The sequence below is a fragment of the Macaca fascicularis genome, chromosome 9 (genome assembly GCF_037993035.2).
Source record: "Macaca fascicularis isolate 582-1 chromosome 9, T2T-MFA8v1.1".
In the NCBI taxonomy this organism is placed as follows: Eukaryota; Metazoa; Chordata; class Mammalia; order Primates; family Cercopithecidae; genus Macaca; species Macaca fascicularis.
The window spans coordinates 60,930,297-60,951,993 of NC_088383.1; the positions used below are offsets into that span (position 1 = coordinate 60,930,297).

The 21,697-nt window shown below is 37.0% G+C and overlaps 1 protein-coding gene across 4 annotated transcripts in view; it reads left to right on the forward strand.

Annotated features, from left to right (window-relative positions):
* The window catches only part of GRID1 (glutamate ionotropic receptor delta type subunit 1), a 792,303-nt gene that overhangs the window by 653,542 nt on the left and 117,064 nt on the right, over positions 1–21,697 (forward strand). For all 4 annotated transcript variants that reach the window (XM_005565260.4, XM_065520779.1, XM_065520780.1 and 1 more), the window contains one exon: positions 127–265. In XM_005565260.4, coding sequence (XP_005565317.2) covers positions 127–265 — 139 coding nt within the window. The remainder of the gene's footprint in view (positions 1–126; positions 266–21,697) is intronic.

Sequence of the window (21,697 nt, forward strand, 5' to 3'; positions counted from 1 at the left end):
ACCTCCCTGGTTCCCAGCCCATCACCAGTGATAGCCTGTGTGCCTGACTGCAGGGCAGAGCACCTCCCTGGGGATGAGAGGGAGACCAGAAGCCACTGGCCAATCCACTTTGTCTGCCTCCCGCAGGTGGTGAATCTTCCGTGAACTCCGTGGCCATGCGCATCGTGATGGGCAGCTGGTGGCTCTTCACGCTCATTGTGTGCTCCTCTTACACAGCCAACCTTGCTGCCTTCCTCACAGTGTCCAGGATGGACAACCCCATAAGGTAAGCCTATTCCTCCTTGATCTGGAGCCAGCAGCTCAGAGAGGCTTTAAAGAGGATGTAAACCTTTCCAGGGCAGTGTGGTATGATGGAGAGAGCCCTGATCTGCAATCTGATGGTCTCCTGGAATCTTTAGTGCGTGGAGAAGAGCTTCACTCTTGTTGTATTTTATCTCAGGCAAAATTACATAAATGTATAAATTCATTAAATAATATTCCCTGCAAATTTAATGCTGGCTACAAAGCTAAGAAATCAATTAACAAATTACATTTCCTCAGACATTTAAACATTGATTACAAACTTATTTAATCAAAATTTTACAAATATTTAGTTAAAATTAATTTAAACCAGAAGTCTAATATGTTTTTTTCAATCTTCAAACACCTTAAAATGATTTTTTCAAAAATACCAATTACCACAATAACTGGAAAACATATTTCATGCACATTTATATGATTATAAAACTATTGAAACCAAAAACTAAAAATATGTCTTCATTTTTACAAAATATTAAGATTATGGCATAAAAGAACGAGCTCAATATAGCAAAATAAATCTTGGAAGTGATTTTATTTTATGATCAGATTCCCAAATATAGTGCAAATTATAAAAAAAAGAACATGGACAAAGTGCATTTGGTTTGGATGTGTGGTTGCTGAAGTGGCCATAGGCATGGATCTGTTGTACACTTCATTGGGCACAATATTGGTTTCAATATTAACTCTAACTTGATGTCTGACTATGGTTTTTTGAGCCACTGCCTTTAGTAACATCTCCTTTAATTCATCACACTCACTGCCATCATATTGGTTCTTTTGATCTATAGCTCTTAATCAAGTCATCTATACTCAACCAGCCTCTATGGGTCTCAACTAGCTATTGAAAAGAGTTCAAACTCCTTGACTAGGATTCAAGATTCAGTATGATATTGTCTAATATCTTTATTAAATTGACGTTTTTATTGAGATAATTATAGATTCACATGTAGTCGTAAGAAAAATTGCAGAGAGGTTTCCTAGGATCCTTTACCCAGTCTTCTCAGTGGTAACATTTTGCAAAAGTCTAATATTATATCAAAACCAGGGTACTGACATTGATGCGGTTGACTGATTTTATTCACATTTCCCCTCTTATACTCATCTCTCTGTGTGTCTGTCTATATGTATGTCTGCATTCGGATCTATACTATTTTATCACTTATAAACTTGTATATCTGCACCACATTAAAGATATTGAACAGATCTATCACCACAAGGATCCTTTATGTTGTTCTCTTATAACCACCCAACTTTTTTCACATTTCTTCCCCTGCCACTCTGTCCCCAACTCTGGCAATCATTAATTGTGCTCCATCTCTAAAATTCTGTCATTTCAGTATGTGATATAAATGGAATAATGCCTTTTGGCTTTGGCTTTTTCACTCAACATAATTCCTTAGAGATTCATCCACGTTTTCGTGCATATTAGTAGTTTACTGCTTTGATTATACCACATATACCACATAAGAGTAATATCACATATACCACAGTTTGACTAACCATTCCCCCATTGGAGGACATCTGGGATGTTTCAAATTCTTGGCAATTATGAAAAAAGCTGCCATGAACATTTGTGTGCAGGTTTTTGCGTGAACATGAGTTTTCATTTACATGTGATAACCACCCCAGAGTGCAATTGCTGGATCATATGGCAAGTTCATGTTGGGTATTGTAAGAAGGTATCAAACTGCTTTCCAGAGTGTCTGTACCATTTCATATTTCTGCCAGTGATGTAAGAATAATCCAGTTTCTCTGCATCTTTCCTGACATTTGGTATTGCCATTATTTTTCATTTTACCATTCTGATGGGTGTGGAGTCATACCTCATTGTGGTTTTATTTTGCACTTCCTTAATGACTAATGATGCTGCACACCTTTTTATGTGCTTATTTGCTATGTATATATCCCCTTCCATAAAATATCTGTTTTTAACTTTTCTAAATGGATTGCTTATTACTTTTGAGTTTTGAAAGTTCTTTATATATTTTACATACTAGTTCTTTGTCAGATAGGCGGTCAGCAAATATTTGCTGCCACTCTATAGCTTGTCTTTTCAAACTCTTGTCTTTTCACCATGAAAACGTTTTAATTTTGATGAGGTTCAATTTAGAAAATTATTTGCTTCACCAATCATGCTTTGGCTGTCAAGTCTTTTCCTAGCCTGAGACCCTGAAGATTCTACTTTTATTTTTTACTGAAAATGTTTGCATTTTACAGTTCAGTCCACAATCAATTTTGAGATAATTTTATACAGTTTGAGGTTGAGGTTGAGAGCATTTTTTGTTTTGTTTTGTTTTGTTTTGTTTTGTCTGTCTGTTTTGGTCTATGGATGTCCAATAGCTTTAATACTATTTGTTGAAAAGGCTATCCTTCCTCCATGGAATTGCTTTTGTATTTTGTGAGAAAACAGTTGGGCATATTTGTATGTTATCTAAATTGTCTATTCTGTTCCATTGTTATATATGGTTGTCCCTTTGCCAACACCATACTATTGTGATTACAGTAGCTATAGCATAAGCCTTATTATAGGGCAGAGTGATTCCTTCCATTTTAATCTTCTTTGTTAGGATTATTTTAGCCATTCTTGAACTTACATCTATACATACAAATTTTTTCACATTTGTATTTTTTGTTATTTTCAAAATTATCAGCTAAAGGATTTCAGAATTGTATTCAGAGCAAATGGACTAATTGAAAAATTAACCATATAACACAATTAATTAAAATTTTCCTATTTAATAATTAATAAATAATGAAGTATCAGTGAATCTAATAGTGGATTGAGTTTGAACCCAGCTCAGTAGTTAGTCAACTAAATATTTTCCTCAAAAAATTGATAAAGCAAGTAGCCATTTACTATTATGTTGATCTTTTGCTAAGTTTACTTATTTTTTTCTTTATTGAGGTATTACTGACAAAAATTTACAGCATACAACATGATGTTTTGACGTTAACAGGGTCTTTCACTGAGAAAAGGTTTTACTTTTGATGAGGTCAAATTTAGAAATTTGTTTTTTCATGGATCATTCTTTTTGATGTTGTCTTTGTCTATCCAGAGAGCCTTAGGATTTTCTCCTGTTTTAAAATTCCTAACATTTTTATATTTTTACATTTTACATTTCATTCCACAATCAATTTTGAGTGAATTTCTGTATGAAATTTGAGGTAGAGGCTGAGGTCTTTTTTTTCAGTCTATGGATACTGATATGATTTGGCTGTGCCCCCACCCAAATCTCAACCTGAATTGTATTTCCCAGAATTCTCACATGTTGTGGGAGGGACCCAGGGAGAGGTAATTGAATCATAGGGGCCGGTCTTTCCCGTGCTATTCTCATGACAATGAATAAGTCTCACAAGATCTAATGTGGGTTTATCAGGGGTTTCTGCTTTTGCTTCTTCCTCATTTTCTCTTACCACCACCATGTAAGAAGAGCCTTTCACCTCCCACTATGATTCTGAGGCTTCCCTATCCATGTGAAACTGTAAGTCCAATTAAAACTTTTTTTTTGTTGTTCCCAGTTTTGGGTATGTCTTTATCAGCAGTGTGAAAACAAACTAATACAGTAAATTGGTACTGGAAGTGGGGCATTGCTGAAAAGGTACCCACAAATGTAGAAGTTACTTTGGAATTGGGTAACAGGCAGAGGTTGGAACAATTTGGAGGGCTCAAAAGAAGACAGGAAAATGTGGGAAAGTTTGGAACCTCCTAGAGACTTGTTGAATGGCTTTGACAAAAATGCTGATAGTGATATGAACAATAAGGTCCAGGTTGAGGTGGTCTCAGATGGAGATGAGGAACTTATTGAGAACTGGAGCAAAGGTGACTCTTGTTATGTTTTAGCGAAGAGAGTAGTGGCATTTCTCCCCTGCCCTAGAGATTTGTGAAACTTTGAACTTGAGAGAGATGATTTAGGGTATCTGGTGGAAGAAATTTCTAAGCAGCAAAGCATTCAAAAGGTGACTTGGGTGCTGTTAAAAGAATTCCATTTTAAAAGGGAAACAGCATAAAAGTTCAGAAAATTTGCAGCCTGACAAAGCAGTAGAAAAGAAACACCCATTTTTGGAAGAGAAATTCAAGCCAGCTGCAGAAATTTGCACAAGTAGCAAGGAGCCTAATGTTAATCCCCAAGACCATGGGGAAAATGTCTCCAGGCCATGTCAGCCCCTCCCATCACAGGCCCAGAGGCCTAGTAGCAAACTATGGTGTCATGGTCTGGGCCCAGGGTCCCTGTGCTGTGTGCCGCCTATGGACTTGGTGCCGTGTCCCAGATGCTCCAGCCATGGCTGAAAGGGGCCAACATAGAGCTTGGGCTGTGACTTCAGAGGGTGGAAGCCCCAAGCCTTGGCAGCTTTCATGTGGTGTTGAGCCTGCAGGTACACAGAAGCAAAGAATTGAGGTTTGGGAACCTCTGCCTAGATTTCAGAAGATATATAGAAATGCCTGGATGCCCAGGCAAAAGTTTGCTGCAGGGGCAAGGCCCTCATGGAGAACCTCTGCTAGGGCAGTGTGGAAGGGAAATGTGGGATTGGAGTCCCTACTGGGGTGTGGAGTCCCTATGTGGAAGTCAAGGAGTCAAGAATTGAGGTTTGAGAACCTTTGCCTAGATTTCAGAAGATGCGTAGAAATGCCTGGATGCCCAGGCAAAAGTTTGCTTCAGGGGTGAGGCCCTCATGGAGAATCTCTGCTAGGGCAGTGCAGAAGGGAAATGTGGGGTGTGGAGTCCCTACACAGAGTCCCTACTGGGGCACTGTCTAGTGGAGCTGTGAGAAGAGGGCCACCATCCTTCTGACCACAGAATGATAGATCCACTAACAGCTTGCACCGTATGCCTGGAAAAGCCACAGACACTCAATGCTAGCCCATGAAAGCAGCCACGAGGGAGGCTGTACCCTGCAAAGCCACAGGGACAGAGTTCCCCAAGACCATGGGAACCCACCTCTTGCCTCAGTGTGTCCTGGATGTGAGTCCTGGAGTCAAAGGAGATCATTTTGGAGCTTTAAAATCTGCCTGCCTGCTGGATTTCGGACTTGCATGGGCCCTGTAACCCCTTTGTTGTGGCCAATTTCTCCCATTTAGAATGGCTATATTTACCCAATACCTGTATCTCCATTGTATCCAGGAAGTAACTAATTTGCTTTTGATTTTACAGGCTCACTAGCGGAACAGACTTGCCTTGTCTCAGATGAGACTTTGGACTGTGGACTTTTGGGTTAATGCTGAAATGAGTTAAGACTTTCGGGGACTGTTGGGAAGGCATGACTGCTTTTGAAATGTGAGGCCATGAGATTTGGAGGGGCCAGGAGTGGAATAATATGGTTTGGCTCTGTCTGCATCCAAATCTCAGCTTGAATTATATCTCCCAGAATTCCCACGTGTTGTGGAAGGGATCTAGGGAGAGGTAATTGAATCATGGGGACCAGTCTTTCCCATGCCGTTCTTGTGATAGCAAATAGTCTCACGAGATCTGATGGGTTTATCAGGGCTTTCTGCTTTTGCTTCTCCCTCATTTTCTCTTGCCTACACCATGTAAGAAGAACCTTTTGTCTCCCATCGTGATTCTGAGGCCTCCCCAGCCTTTTAGAACTTTAAGTCCAATTAAAACTTTTTTTTTTTGTTCTCAGTTTCAGGTATGTCTTTATCAGCAGCATGAAAACAAACTAACACAGATACTTAATTGCTCCAGCACTATTTGTTGAAAAGGCTGTTCTTCTTCTATTGAATATAACATTTGCATGTGCACTACGAAATGATTACCACAATGAAGCTAAGTAACATATCTGTTACCTCCCATAGTTATCAGTTTTTTGTGTGTGATGAGAATATTTAAGATCTGCTGTTTTAGCCAATCTCAAATGTATAACACAATTTTATGAATTATAGCCACCATGCTGTACATTATATCTCCAGATCTTATTCATCATACCTAACTGAAATTCTGTACTATTTGACAAAATGCTCATAATTCCCCCACACTCCAGTCCCTGGCAGCCACCATTCTCTGGCAACCAATAAACTTTCCGTTCCTATGAGTTTGACTCTTTAGATTCCAAATATAAGTGAGATCATTCAGTATGTGTCTTTCTGTGCCTAGCTTATTTGAGTTAACGTAATATAATATTTGAGTTAACATAACAATATCCTCTAGGTTCACCCATGTTGTCACAATGGAAATATATTTTATTTATATATTATATATATTAATTATATATAATGTATCACATTTATATATTATATGTATATCTAATATATACAAATAATTGCATTTATATACATTATATATGTGTGTGTGTAATATATAATCACATGTATATACATTATATAATATATGTGCATATATATAATATATCACATTTTCTTTGTCCAATTATTTGTGGATAAAAAGTTAGGTTGATTCTGGCTGGGTGCAGTGTCTCACACCTGTAATCGAGCACTTTGGGAGTCCGAGACGGGCGAATCACCTGAGGTCAGGAGTTCAAGACCAGCCTGGCAAACATGGTGAAACCCAGTCTCTACTAAAAATACAAAAATTAGCCAGGCATGGTGGCAGGCGCCTGTAATCCCAGCTACTTAGGAGGCTGAGGCAGGAGAATCACTTGAATCTGAGAGGTGGAGGTTGCAGTGAGCCAAGATCATGCCACTGCACTGCAGCCTGGTCAATAGAGTGAGACTCCGTCTCAAAAAAAAAAAAAAAAGTTAGTTATATATCTTGCCAATTTCTAATAATGCTGCAATGACCATGGTAGTGCAGACAAATATCTCTTCAAGATACTGATTTCATCTTCTTTGGCTCTGTATTAAGAAGTGGGATCACTGAATCATATGGTACTTCTATATTTAAGTTTTTGAGAAATTGCCATCCTGTTTTCCATATTATTATCATCACTTGTTATTTTTTGTCTTTTTTTTTTTTTTTTTACCATAGCCATTCTAACAGGTGTAAGGTGATACCTCATTATAGTTTTCATTTTTATTTTCCTGATGATAATTATGTTGAATATTTTTTCATATATCTTTTGATCATTTATATGTCTTCTTTTGAGAAATGTCTATTCAGGTCCTTGCCCATTTTTAAATTAAATTATTTGTTTTGTGGCTAGTGAGTTTTTGATTTCCTTATATATTTTGGATATTAGCACATTATTTGATTTTCTGTCATTTTGCAAGTTGTCTCTTCACTTTGTAGATTGTTTACTTTGCTATGTATAAGATTTTTAAATTTGATTCAGTTTTTTATCTGAATTTATCTATTTTTGTTTTTGTTGCCTGTGCTTTTGGGTCACATCCAAAAATTCATGCCCCAGACTAATGTCAAAAAGCTTTTTTCTTCTGGAAGTTTTACAGCTTCAGCTCTTACATTTAAGTTTTTAATTTATTTTGAGTTGATTTTTGTGTATGGTGTGAAATAAGGGTCTATTTTCATTCTTTTGTGTGTGAATATTCAGTTTCTCCAACATCATTTATTAAAAAGACTGTCTTCCCCATTGTGTGTTCTTTGCAACTTTGTCAAAGATCGATTGACTGCAAATGTGCCAATTTATTTCTGGGCTCTATTCTCTTTCATTGGTCTCTATATCTCATTTTATGCCAATACCATATTGTTTTAATTACTATGACTGTCTACTATATTTTGAAATCAAGTAGTGTGATGTCTCCAGATTTGCTTCTCTTGTTTAAGATTGCATTGCTATTCAGGGGCCTTTTGTGGTCACAGGAATTTTACGATTTTTTTTTTCTATTTCTGTGAAGAATATCACTGGTATTTTGGTAGGGGTTATACCAAATCTATAGATCACTTTGGGTGGTATTAGCATATTAATGGTATTATTTTTTCCAGTCCATGAATGTAGGATACCTTTCCATTTATTTGTGTCTTCTTCAGTTTTTTCACCAATGTTTTATAGTTTACAGCATAGCATACAGATTTTTCACCTCCTTGGTATAATTTATACACAATAATTTTATTTTTATGCTATTTTAAGTAGAATTGTTTTCATGATTTGTTTGCAAATACTTTGTTGTTAGTTTATAGAAATATTCCTGATTTTTGTATGTTTATTTTGTATCCTGCAAATTTACTGCACTATTTATTAGTTCCTGCATTTGTTTGGTGAAGTCAAGGGTTTTCTATATAGGTCATGTCATCTACAAATATATGCAGTTTTACTTCTTTCTCTCTGATTTGAATGTCTTTTATTTCTTTTTTTTTTTTTAACTTTTATGTTCAGGGGTACATGTACAGGTTTGTTTACAGATAAACTGTATGTCATGGGGGTTTGATGTACAGATAATTTTATCACCCAGATAAACATAGTACTTGATAGTCATTTTTTTCTGATACTCTCCTTCCTCCTAACCTCCACCCTCAAATATGTCCCAGTGTCTGTTGTTCCTCTCATAGTGTCTATCCATATGTTCTTGTTTAGCTTCCATTTATAAGTAAAAACATGTGGTATTTAGTTTTCTGTTCCTCTGTTAGTTTGCTTCAAATAATGGCCTTTAGCTCTATCCACGTTGCTGCAAAGAATATTATCTTGTTCTTTTTTATGGCTGCATAATATTCCATGGTATATATGTATCACATTTTCTTTATCTTTTATTTATTTGTATTGCCTAATTGTTCTGACTGTGCCTTGCAGTTCTATGTTGAATAGATATGGTGAGAGTGGGCAATTTGTTTTTTTCCCAATCTGGGAGGAAAAGCTTTTAGATTTTTACTGTTGAGCATGATGTTAGTCATAGGCTTCATATACAGCCTTTATCATGTTGAAGTACATGACATTTAGTCCCAATTTGCTGAAAGTTTTTATCATGAAAGATGTTAAATTTTCTGTAATTGATTTTTCTACATCTTTTGAGATAAATATATAATTTGTATCCTTCATTTTGTTAATGTAGTGTCTCCTATATCTTGATTTTTGTATGTTAAACCATCCTTGCATTCTGGGGGTAAGTTCCACTTGATCATGGGATTTTTTTTTTTTTTTTTTTTTTTTTAACATGCTATTGAATTGGGTTTGTAAGCATTTTGTTGAAGATTTGCACATTTATGTTATCTGGGATATTAGCCTGTAGTTTTCTTTTCTCAAAGATTCCTTGTCAGGCTTTGATATAAAGGTAGTGGTGGTCTTATAAAATGAGTTTGAAAGCGTTCCCTTCAATTTTTTTGGGAAGTGTTTGAGAAGGATTGGCATTTTTCTTTCTTGGAAGGTTTCTGATTACTGTTCCAATCTTATTACCAATATTAATATGTTCAGATTTTCTGTTTCTTCAGCAATCAGTCTCAGTAGGTTGTATGTTGCTAGAAATTTATTCATTTCTTCTAAATTATTCAGTTTGCTGTTGCAAAATTATTTATAGTGTTCTCTTATGACCCTTTCTATTTCTGTGGTATTGATTGCTTCTCTTTCATTTATAATTTTATTTATTTGAGACTTACCACTTTTTTCTTAGTCTAGCTAAAGGTTTTTCAATTTTGTTTATCTTTCCAGAAAAGCCAATCTTGGTTTCATTGACCTTTGGTAGTGCCTGTCTAGTCTCCATTTTATTTATTTCTGCCCTAATCTTTATTATTTTCTTCTTTCTGCTAACTTTGGGCTTCGTTTGTTCTTTTTGTAGTTCATTGAGATATAAAGTTAGAATATTTAAAATGTTTCTTTTTTAATGTAGTTTTAATCAACATTAACTTCCTTCTTAAAAGGGCTCATGCTGCATCCTATTATTTTTGGTATGCTTATGTTTCCATTTTTATTTGTCTCAAGAATTCTTTTAGTATCCCTTTTTATTTTTTCTATAATGTACTGGTTGTTTCAGGGATGTGTTTAATTTCCACATTTGATAAATTTTCTTATTTTTCTGTGATTATTGATTTCTAGTTTCATAGCATTGTGCCTCGTGAAGATACTTGATATGATTTCAGTCTTCTCAAATTTGTTAAACTTGTTTTGTGGTCTAACATGTAATATATCCTGGAGAATGTTCCATGAAAGTTTGAAAGGAATGTGTATTCTGTGACTATTAGATGGAGTGTTCTGTATGTGTTTGTTAGGACCATCTGGTCTACATTGTTGTTCAAGTCTGTTTTTACTTACTGACTTTCTGCCTAGATGATCTTTCCATGGTTGAAAGTGGGGCATTGAAGTCCCTGAGAATTCTTGTATCACTATTTCTCCCTTCAGTTTTGTCAAAATTTACTTATCATATTTATGTGTTTAATGTTGAGTGCATATATGTATATGTACACATGTGTGTCTATTTTGTTGGATGTAAGTTTAGTCAACCTATTCTATAACCACTTGCATAGAATATCTTTTTCCATCTTTTTTCTTTCAATATACTTGTCTGAATCTACAGTGAGACACCTGTACCCAGTATATAGTTGGATCATGTTTAAAATCATTATGCTGATCTCTACTTTTAAATAAATGTTTTATCTGCTTATATTTAATATAATTTCCAAGAAAGGACTTAGTTCTACCATTTTGCTATTTGATTTCTATATGACTTACATTATTTGTGTTCCTCATGTTTTCTGTTGCTGCCTTCTTTTGTGTTAAATGGATATTTTTTTTCTTTTTTTTTTTTTAATTATACTTTAAGTTCTAGGGTACATGTGCACAATGTGCGGGTTTGTTACATAGGTATACTTGTGCCATGTTGGTGTGCTGCACCCATCAACTCATCAGCACCCATCAACTCGTCATTTACATCAGGTGTAACTCCCAATGACATCCCTCCCCCCTCTCCCCTCCCCATAATAGGCCCCAGTGTGTGATGTTCCCCTTTCAGAGTCCAAGTGATCTCATTGATCAATTCCCACCTATGAGTGAGAACATACAGTGTTTGGTTTTCTCTTCTTCCAGTAGTTTGCTGAGAATGATGGTTTCTAGCTGCATCCATGTCCCTACAAAGGACACAAACTCATCCTTTTTTATGGCTGCATAGTATTTCATGGTGTATATGTACCACATTTTCTTAATCCAGTCTGTCACTGATGGACATTTGGGTTGATTCCAAGTCTTTGCTATTGTGAATAGTGCCACAATAAACATACATGTGCATGTGTCTTTATAGCAGCATGATTTATAATCCTTTGGGTATATACCCAGTAATGGGATGGCTGGGTCAAATGGTATTTCTAGTTCTAGATCCTTGAGGAATCGCTATACTGTTTTCCACAATGGTTGAACCAGTTTACAATCCCACCAACAGTGTAAAAGTGTTTCTGTTTCTCCACATCCTCTCCAGCACCTGTTGTTTCCTGATTTTTAATGATTGCTATTCTAACTGGTGTGAGATGGTATCTCATTGTGGTTTTGATTTGCATTTCTCTGATGGCCAGTGATGACAAGCAGTTTTTCACGTATCTGTTGGCTGTATGCATGTCTTCTTTTGAGAAGTGTCTGTTCATATCCTTTGCCCACTTTTTGATAGCGTTGTTTGTTTTTTTCTCATAAATTTGTTTGAGTTCTTTGTAGGTTCTGAATTTAGCGCTTTGTCAGATGAGTAGATTGCAAAAATTTTCTCCCATTCTGTAGGTTGCCTGTTCACTCTGATGGTAGTTTCTTTTGCTGTGCAGAAGCTCTTTAGTTTAATTAGATCCCATTTGTCAATTTTGGCTTTTGTTGCCATTGCTTTTGGTGTTTAGACATGAAGTCCTTGCCCATGCCTATGTCCTGAATGGTATTACCTAGGTTTTCTTCTAAGGTTTTTATGGTTTTAGGTGTAACATTTAAGTCTCTAATCCATCTTGAATTAATTTTCATAAAAGGAGTAAGGAAAGGATCCAGTTTCAGCTTTCTACTTATGGCTAGCCAATTTTCCCAGCACCATTTATTAAATAGGGAATCCTTTCCCCATTTCTTGTTTTTGTCAGGTTTGTCAAAGATCAGATGGCTGTAGATGTGTGGTATTATTTCTGAGGGCTCTGTTCTATTCCATTGGTCTATATCTCTGTTTTGGTACCAGTACCATGCTATTTTGGTTACTGTAGCCTTGTAGTATAGTTTGAAGTCAGGTAGCGTGATGCCTCCAGCTTTGTTCTTTTGACTTAGGATTGTCTTGGCAATGTGGGGTCTTTTTTGGTTCCATATGAAATTTAAAGCAGTTTTTTCCAATTCTATGAAGAAAGTAGCTTGATGGGAATGGCATTGAATCTATAAATTACCTTGGGCAGTATGGCCATTTTCATGATATTGATTCTTCCTATGCATGAGCATGGGATGTTCTTCCATTTGTTTGTGTCCTCTTTTATTTCATTGAGCAGTGGTTTGTAGTTCTCCTTGAAGAGGTCCTTTACATCCTTTGTAAGTTGGATTCCTAGGTATTTTATTCTCTTTGAAGCAATTGTGAATGGAAGTTCATTCATAATTTGGCTCTCTGTCTCTTACTGGTGTATAAGAATGCTTGTGATTTTTTACACATTAATTTTGTATCCTGAGACTTTGCTGAAGTTGCTTATCAGCTTAAGGAGATTTTGGGCTGAGACAATGGGGTTTTCTAAATATACAATCATGTCATCTGCAAACAGGGACAATTTGACTTCTTTTCCTAACTGAATACCCTTGATTTCTTTCTCTTGCCTGATTACCCTAGCCAGAACTTCCAACACCATGTTGAATAGGAATGGTGAGAGAGGGCATCCCTGTCTTGTGCCAGTTTTCAAAGGGAATGCTTCCAGTTTTTGCCCATTCAGTATGATATTGGCTGTGGGTTTGTTGTAAATAGCTCTTATTATTTTGAAATACGTTCCATCAATACCGAATTTATTGAGAGTTTTTAGCATGAAGGGCTGTTGAATTTTGTCAAAAGCCTTTTCTGCATCTATTGAGATAATCATGTGGTTTTTGTCTTTGGTTCTGTTTATATGCTGGATTACGTTCATTGATTTGCATATGTTGAACCAGCCTTGCATCCCAGGGATGAAGCCCACTTGATCATGGTGGATAAGCTTTTTGATATGCTGCTGGATTTGGTTTGCCAGTATTTTATTGGAGATTTTTGCATCGATGTTCATCAGGGATATTGGTCCAAAATTCTCTTTTTTTGTTGTGTCTCTGCCAGGCTTTGGTATCAGGATGATGCTGGCCTCATAAAATGAGTTAGTGAGGATTCTCTCTTTTTCTATTGATTGGAATAGTTTCAGAAGGAATGGTACCAGCTCCTCCTTGTACCTCTGGTAGAATTCAGCTGTGAATCCATCTGGTCCTGGACTTTTTTTGGTTGGTAGGCTATTAATTATTGCCTCAATTTCAGAACCTGCTATTGGTCTATTCAAAAATGGATGTTTTTTCTTTACTATTTTAACTGCCTTGATATATATACGTATATATACACACATCATATATTATTATTATATTTTTAGTAGTTGCCCAGGACACTACAATTAGCATCTTAATTTATAACAATTTGTGTTGGATTAATAACAAATTTAGCCTAATAATGTACAAAAGTTATGCTGTTATATAGTTCTGTTCCACCTACACCCTGACCTTAATTCTTTTATAAAACTGTTTGATGTGCTCTTTTTCAGGAGGTAATTTTAATACTTTTAATTGATTCAGTAGATAGTCTTTGATATTTAGTTTTAAATTTGTTATTTTTTTACTTGTTGAATAAACTTCACAAGTTTTAAGAAGATCTTTAGGTATTAGAAGATATTACTAAATTATTTGTTTATTCTGATTTAAATTTTTATTGGTAAAATATACATAACATAAAACCTATTGTTTTAAGAATTTCTAAATGTAAGTTTAGTGGCACTAAGTATATTCACATTGTCGCAATCAACGTTACTATCTATCTCCAGAACACTTCATCTTGCATAACTGATAATCTGTACCCATGAAGGAACTAATTTCCCATTTTCTCTGGACCCTGGAAACCACCATTCTGTCTTCTGTCTCTATAAATTTGACTACTCTAGGTACCTCATATTAGTAGTATTATATGGCATTTATTTTTTATGATTGGCTTATTTTACTTTTCTGTTTTCAAGATTCATCCATGTTGTAGCTTGTGTAAGAATGTCCTTCCTTTTTAAGGCTGATAATATCCCATTTAATGTATAAATCATATTTTATTTATCCATTCATCTATCAGTGGAATCTTGGATTGCTTTCACATATTAGCTATTGTAATACTACAGTTATAAACTTGGGTATACAAATACCTGTTCAATGCCTGCTTTTAATTCTTTGGTGTATATACCCAGAAGTAAAATTGCTGGATCATATGGTAATCCTATGTTTAATTTTTTAAATTAATTATTTAATTATTTTTTTATTATACTTTAAGTTCTAAGATACAGGTGCACAACATGCAGGTTTATTACATATGTACACATGTGCCCTGTTGGTGTGCTGCATCCATTAACCTGTCATTTACATTAGGTATAGCTCCTAATGCTATCCCTTTCCCCCCCACCCTGCCCCATGACAGGCCCTGGTGTGTGATGTTCCCCATCCTGTGTCCAAGTGTTCTCATTGTTCAATTCCCACCTATGAGTGAGAACATGCAGTGTTTGGTTTTCTCTTCTTGCAATAGTTTGCTGAGCATGATGGTCTCTAGCTGCATCCATGTCCCTACAAAGGACATGAACTCATCTTTTTTTTTATGGCTGCATAGTATTCCATGGTGTATAGGTGCCACATTTTCTTAATCCAGTCTGTCATTGATGGACATTTGGGTTGGTTCCAAGTCTTTGCTATTGTGAATAGGGCCACAGTAAACATAAATGTGCATGTGTCTTTATAGCAGCATGATTTATAATCCTTTGAGTATATACCCAGTAATGGGATGGCTGGGTCAAATGGTATTTCTAGTTCTAGATCCTTGAGGAATTGCCACACTGTCTTCCACAACGGTTGAACTAGTTTACAGGCCCACCAGTAGTGTAAAAGTGTTCCTGTTTCTCCACATCCTCTCCAGCACCTGTTGTTTCCTGACTTTTTAATGATCACCCTTCTAGCTGATGTGAGATGGTATCTCATTGTGGTTTTGATTTGCATTTCTCTGATAGTGAGTGATGATGAGCATTTTTTCATGTGTCTGTTGGCTGCATAAATGTCTTCTTTTGAGAAGTGTCTGTTCATATCCTTTGTCCAGTTTTTGATGGGGTCGTTTGTTTTTTTCTTGTAAATTTGTTTGAGTTCTTTGTAGGTTCTGGATATTAGCCCTTTGTCAGATGAGTAGCTTGCAAAAATTTTCTCCCACTCTGTAGATTGCTTGTTCACTCTGATGGTAGTTTCTTTTGCTGTGCCGAACGTCTTTGGTTTAATTAGATCCCATTTGTCAATTTTGGCTTTTGTTGCCATTGCCTTTGGTGTTTTAGACATGAAGTCCTTGCCCATGCCTATGGCCTGAATGATATTGCCTAGGTTTTCTTCTAAGGTTTTTATGGTTTTTCAGTCTAACATTTAAGTCTCTAATCAATCTTGAATTAATTTTGGTATAAGGTGTAAGGAAGGGATCCAGTTTCAGCTCTCTACATATGGCTAGCCAGTTTTCCCAGCACCATTTATCATGTAGGGAATCCTTTCCCCATTTCTTGTTTTTGTCATGTTTGTCAAAGATCAAATGGTTGTAGATGTGTGGTATTATTTCTGAGGGCTCTGTTCTGTTCCATTGGTCTATATCGGTGTTTTGGTACCAGTACCATGCTGTTTTGGTTACTGTAGCCTTGTTGTATAGTTTGGAGTCAGGTAGTGTGATGACTCCAGCTTTGTTCTTTTGACTTAGGATTGTCTTGGCAATGTGGGCTCTTTTTTGGTTCCATATGAACTTTAAAGTGTTTTTTTCCAATTCTGTGAGGAAACTCATTGGTAGCTTATTGGGAATGGCATTGAATCTATAAATTACCTTGGGCAGTATGGCCATTTTCATGATATTGATTCTTCCTATCCATGAGCATGGGATGTTCTTCCATTTGTTTGTGTCCTCTTTTATTTCACTGAGCAGTGGTTTGTAATTCTCCTTGAAGAGGTCCTTCAGATCCCTTGTAAGTTGGATTCCTAGGTATTTTATTCTCTTTAAAGCAATTGTGAATGGGAGTTCACTCATGATTTGGCTCTCTGTTTGTCTGTTATTGGTGTATAAGAATGCTTGTGATTTTTGCCCATTGATTTTGTATCCTGAGACTTTGCTGAAGTTGTTTATCAGCTTAAGGAGATTTTGGACTGAGACAATGGGGTTTTCTAAATATACAATCATGTCATCTGCAAACAGGGACAATTTTCCTAATTGAATACCCTTCATTTCTTTCTCATGCCTGATTACCCTGGCCAGCACTCCCAACATTATGTTGAATAGGAGTGGTGAGAGAGGGCATCCCTGTCTTGTGTCAGTTTTCAAAGGGAATGCTTCTAGTTTTTGCCCATTCAGTATGATATTGGCTGTGGGTTTGTCATAAATAACTCTTATTAGTTTGAGATATGTTCCATCAATACCGAATTTATTGAGAGTTTTAGCATGAAGGGCTGTTGAATTTTGTCAAAGGCCTTTTCTGCATCTATTGACATAATCATGTGGTTTTTGTCTTTGGTTCTGTTTATATGCTGGATTACAGTTATTCATTTGTGTATGTTGAACCAGCCTTGCATCCCAGGGATGAAGCCCACTGGATTGTGGTGGATAAGCTTTTTGATCTGTTGCTGGATTTGGTTTGTCAGTATTTTACTGAGGATTTTTGCATCGATGTTCATCAGGGATATTGGTCTAAAATTGTCTTTTTTTGTTGCGTCTCTTCCATGCTTTGGTATCAAGATGATGTTGGCCTCATAAAATGAGTTAGGGAGGATTCCCTCTTTTTCTATTGATTGGAATAGTTTCAGAAAGAATGGTACCAGCTCCTCCTTGTACTTCTGGTAGAATTTGGCTGTAAATCCATCTGGTTCTGGACTTTATTTGGTTGGTAGGCTATTAATTATTGCCTCATTTTCAGAGCCTGTTGTTGGTCTATTCAGGGATTCAACTTCTTCCTGGTTTGGATTTGCGAGAGTGTATGTGTCCAGGAATTTATCCATTTCTTTTAGGTTTTCTAGTTTATTCACATAGAGGTGTTAATAGTATTCTCTGATGGTAGTTTGTATTTCTGTGGGGTCAGTGGTGATATCCCATTTATCATTTTTTATTGTGTCTATTTGATTCTTCTCTCTTTTTTTATTAGTCTTGCTAGCGGTCTATCAATTTTGTTGGTCTTTTCAAAAAACCAGCCCCTGGATTCATTGATTTTTTGAAGGGTTTTTTGTGTCTCTATCTCCTTCAGTTCTGCTCTGATCTTAGTTATTTCTTGCCTTCTGCTAGCTTTTCAATGTGTTTGCTCTTGCTTCTCTAGTTCTTGTAATTGTGATGTTAGGTTGTCAATTTTAGATCTCTCCTGCTTTCTCTTGTGGGCATTTAGTGCTATAAATTTCCCTCTACACACTGCTTTAAAGTGTCCCAGAGATTCTGATATGTTGTATCTTTGTTCTCATTGGTTTCAAAGAACGTCTTTATTTCTGTCTTCATTTTGTTATGTACCCAGTAGTCATTCAGGTGCAAGTTGTTCAGTTTCCATGTAGTTGAGCGGTTTCGATTGAGTTTCTTAATCCTGAGTTCTAGTTTGATTGCACTGTGGTCTGAGAAAGTTTGTTATAATCTCTTTTCTTTTACATTAGCTGAGGAGTGCTTTACTCCCAAGTATGTGGTCTGTTTTGGAATAAGTGCGATGTGGTGCTGAAATGAATGTATATTCTGTTGATCTGGAGTGGAGAGTTCTGTAGATGTCTATTAGGTCTGCTTGGTGCAGAGCTGAGTTCAATTCCTGGATATCCTTTCAACTTTCTGTCTCGTTGATCTGTGTAATGTTGACAGTGGAGTGTTAAAGTCTCCCATTATTATTGTCTTGGTGTCTAAGTCTCTTTCTAAGTGTCTAAGGACTTGGTTTATGAATCTGGGTGCCCTGTATTGGGTGCATATATATTTAGGATAGTTAGCTCTTCTTGTTGAATTGATCCCTTTACCATTATGTAATGGCCTTCTTTGTCTCTTCTGATCTTTGTTGGTTTAAAGTCTGTTTTATCAGAGACTAGGATTATAACCACTGCCTTTTTTTTGTTTTGTGTTTGCTTGGTAAATCTTCCTCCATCCCTTTATTTTGAGCCTATGTGTGTCCATGCACGTGAGATGGGTCTCTGGAATACAGCAAACTGATGGGTATTGGCTCTTTATCCAATTTGCCAGTCTGCATTTTTTAATTGGAGCATTTACCCCATTTACATTTAAGGTTAATATTGTTATGTGTGAACTTGATCCTGTCATTATGATGTTAGCTGGTTATTTTGCTCGTTAGTTGATGCAGTTTCTTCCTAGCATCGATATCTTTACATTTTGGCATGTTTTTGCTCTGACTGGTACTGGTTGTTCCTTTCCATGTTTAGTGCTTCCTTCAGAATCTCTTGTAGGGCAGACCTGGTGGTGACAAAATCTCTCAGCATTTGCTTGTCTGTAAAGAATTTTATTTTTCCTTCATTTATGAAACTTAGTTTGACTGGATAATAAATTCTGGGTTGAAAATTATTTTCATTAAGAATGCTCTCTTCTGGCTTGTAGAGTTTCTGCCAAGAGATCTGCTGTTAGTCTGATGGGCTTCCCTTTGTGGGTAACCCAACCTTTCTCTCTGGCTGCCCTTAAGATTTTTTTCCTTCATTTCAACTTTGGTGAATCTGACAATTATGTGTCTTGGAGTTGCTCTTCTTGAGGAGTATCTTTGTGGTGTTCTCTGTATTTCCTGAATTTGAATGTTAGGTTGGGGAAGTTCTCCTGGATAATATCCTGCAGTGTTTTCCAACTTGGTTCCATTCTCCCTGTCACTTTCAGGTACACCAATCAGATGCAGATTTGGTCTTTTCACATAGTCCCATATTTCTTGGAGGCTTTGTTCATTTCTTTTTACTCTTTTTTCTCTAAACTTCTCTTCTCGCTTCATTTCATTCATTTGATCTTCAATCACTGATACCCTTTCTTCCGGTTGATCGAATCGGTTACTGAAGCTTGTGCATTTGTGCACTTGTCATGCCCTTATTTTCAGCTCCATCAGGTCATTTAAGGACTTCTCTGCATTGGTTATTCTAGTTAGCCATTCGTCTAATCTTTTTTCAAGGTTTTTATCTTCTTTGTGATGGGTTCGAACTTCCTCCTTTAGCTCAGAGAAGTTTGATCCTCTGAAGACTTCTGTCAGCTTGTCAAAGTCATTCTCCATCCAGCTTTGTTCCGTTGCTGGCGAGGAGCTGCATTCCTTTGGAGTGGGAGAGGTGCTCTGATTTTTAGAATTTTCAGCTTTTCTGCTCTGTTTTTTCCCCATCTTTGTGGTTTTATCTACCTTTGTTCTTTGATGATGGTGACGTACAGATGGAGTTTTGGTGTGGATGTCCTTTTTGTTTGTTAGTTTTCCTTCTAACATTCAGGACCCTCAGCTGCAGGTCTGTTGGAGTTTGCTGGAGGTCCACTCCAGACCCTGTTTGCCTGGGTATCAGCAGCAGAGGCTGCAGAAGAGTGAATATTGCTGAACAGCAAATGCTGCTTGATTGTTCCTCTGGAAGCCTAGTCTCAGAGTGGTACCCAGCCATGTGAAGTGTCAGTTCGCCCCTACTGGGGGGTTGCCTCCCAGTTAGGCTACTTGGGGGTCAGGGACCCACTTGAGGAGGCAGTCTGTCCGTTCTCAGATCTCAAACTCCATGCTGGGAGAATTGCTACTCTCTTCAAAGCTGTCAGACAGGGATATTTAAATCTGCAGAGATTTCTGCTTCCTTTTGTTTGGCTATGCCCTGTCTCCAGAGGTAGAGTCTACAGAGGCAGGCAGGCCTCCTTGAGCTGCGGTGGGCTCCACCCAGTTCAAGCTTCCAGGCAGCTCTGTTTTCCTACTCAAGCTTTAGCAATGGCGGGTGCCCCCCCCCCCCCCCCCCCCCCCCCGCCAGCCTCACTGCTGCCTTTCAGTTAGATCTGAGACTGCTGTGCTAGCAATGAGGGAGGCTCCATGGGCGTGGGACCCTCCGAGCCAGGCAGGGGATATAATTTCCTAGTATGCTGTTTGCTAAGACCAATGGAAAAGCGCAGTATTAGTGTGGGAGTGACCCGATTTTCCAGGTGCTGTGTGTCACGGTTTCCCTTGGCTAGGAAAGGGAATTCCCTTACCCTTTGTGCTTCCCAGGTGAGGTGATGCCTCATCCTGCTTCGGCTCTTGCTTGGTGGACTGCACCCACTGTCCTGCACCCACTGTCCAACATACTCCAGTAAGATGAACCCGGTACCTCAGTTGGAAATGCAGAAATCAAATCATGGCTCATGCTGGGCTCTGTAGCCTGGAGCTGTTTCTCTTCGGCCATCTTGGAATTGCCCCCCCATGTTTCATTTTTTTGAAGAATAACCATACAATTTTCTACAGCAGCCACATCCTTTTACATTTCCACAGCAATGCATAAGAAATCCAGTTTCTCCAAATTGTTGCCAATAATTGTTGTTATCTGCTTTTTGTTTGTTTGTTTTTATTTTAAATATCCATTTCAATGGATGTGAAGTAGCATCTTATTGTGGTTATGGTTTGCATTTCCATGATATAAAATTTTGAGAATTTTTATGTGTTTATTGTCAAATTTGCATATCTCCTTTGGAGAAATGTTTATTCAAGTTCTTTGCCTATTTTTAATTGAATCATTTATGGTTTTTTTGATATTAAGTTGTAGGGGTTCTTTATACATTCCAGGTATTAATCCATTATCATATATATGATTTACAAATTTTTTTTCTATTAGCAGGTTGCCTTTTCACTCTGCTGATAGTGTCTTTTAATGCAGAAAAGTTTTTAATTTTGATGAAGTCCAGATTATCCCTTTGTCTCTTGTTGCCTGTACTTTAGGTATAATATTCATTGTCAAATCTAATGTCATAAAGCTTTCCTCTATGTTTTCTTCTGGCAGTTTTATGATTTTAGTGTTAAATTTAAATCTTTGAGCCAGTTTGAGTTAACTTTTATGTATGGTGTAAGGTAAGGATACAGCTGCGTTTTTCTACATGTGAATATCCACTTTTCCCATTACCATTTGTTGAAAGACTATCCTTTCTTCATTGAATTGTCTTGGCACCCTTGTTGAAAATCATTTGACCATACCCAAGAGGGTTTATGTCTGGGATCACTATTCCATTCCACTGGTCTGTGTATCTGTCTTTGTGCCAATACTACATTGTTTTTGATCGTCATAGCTTTTGATTCCATTTGGAAATCATAAAATGTGAGACCTTCAACTGTGTTTTTTTCAAAGACTGTCTTGGCTATTTGGGGATCCCTTGAAATTTTGTACAAATTTTAGTTTTTTTTTTTTTATTTCTACAAAAGAAAATCATTGGAATTTTGTTAGAGATTGCATT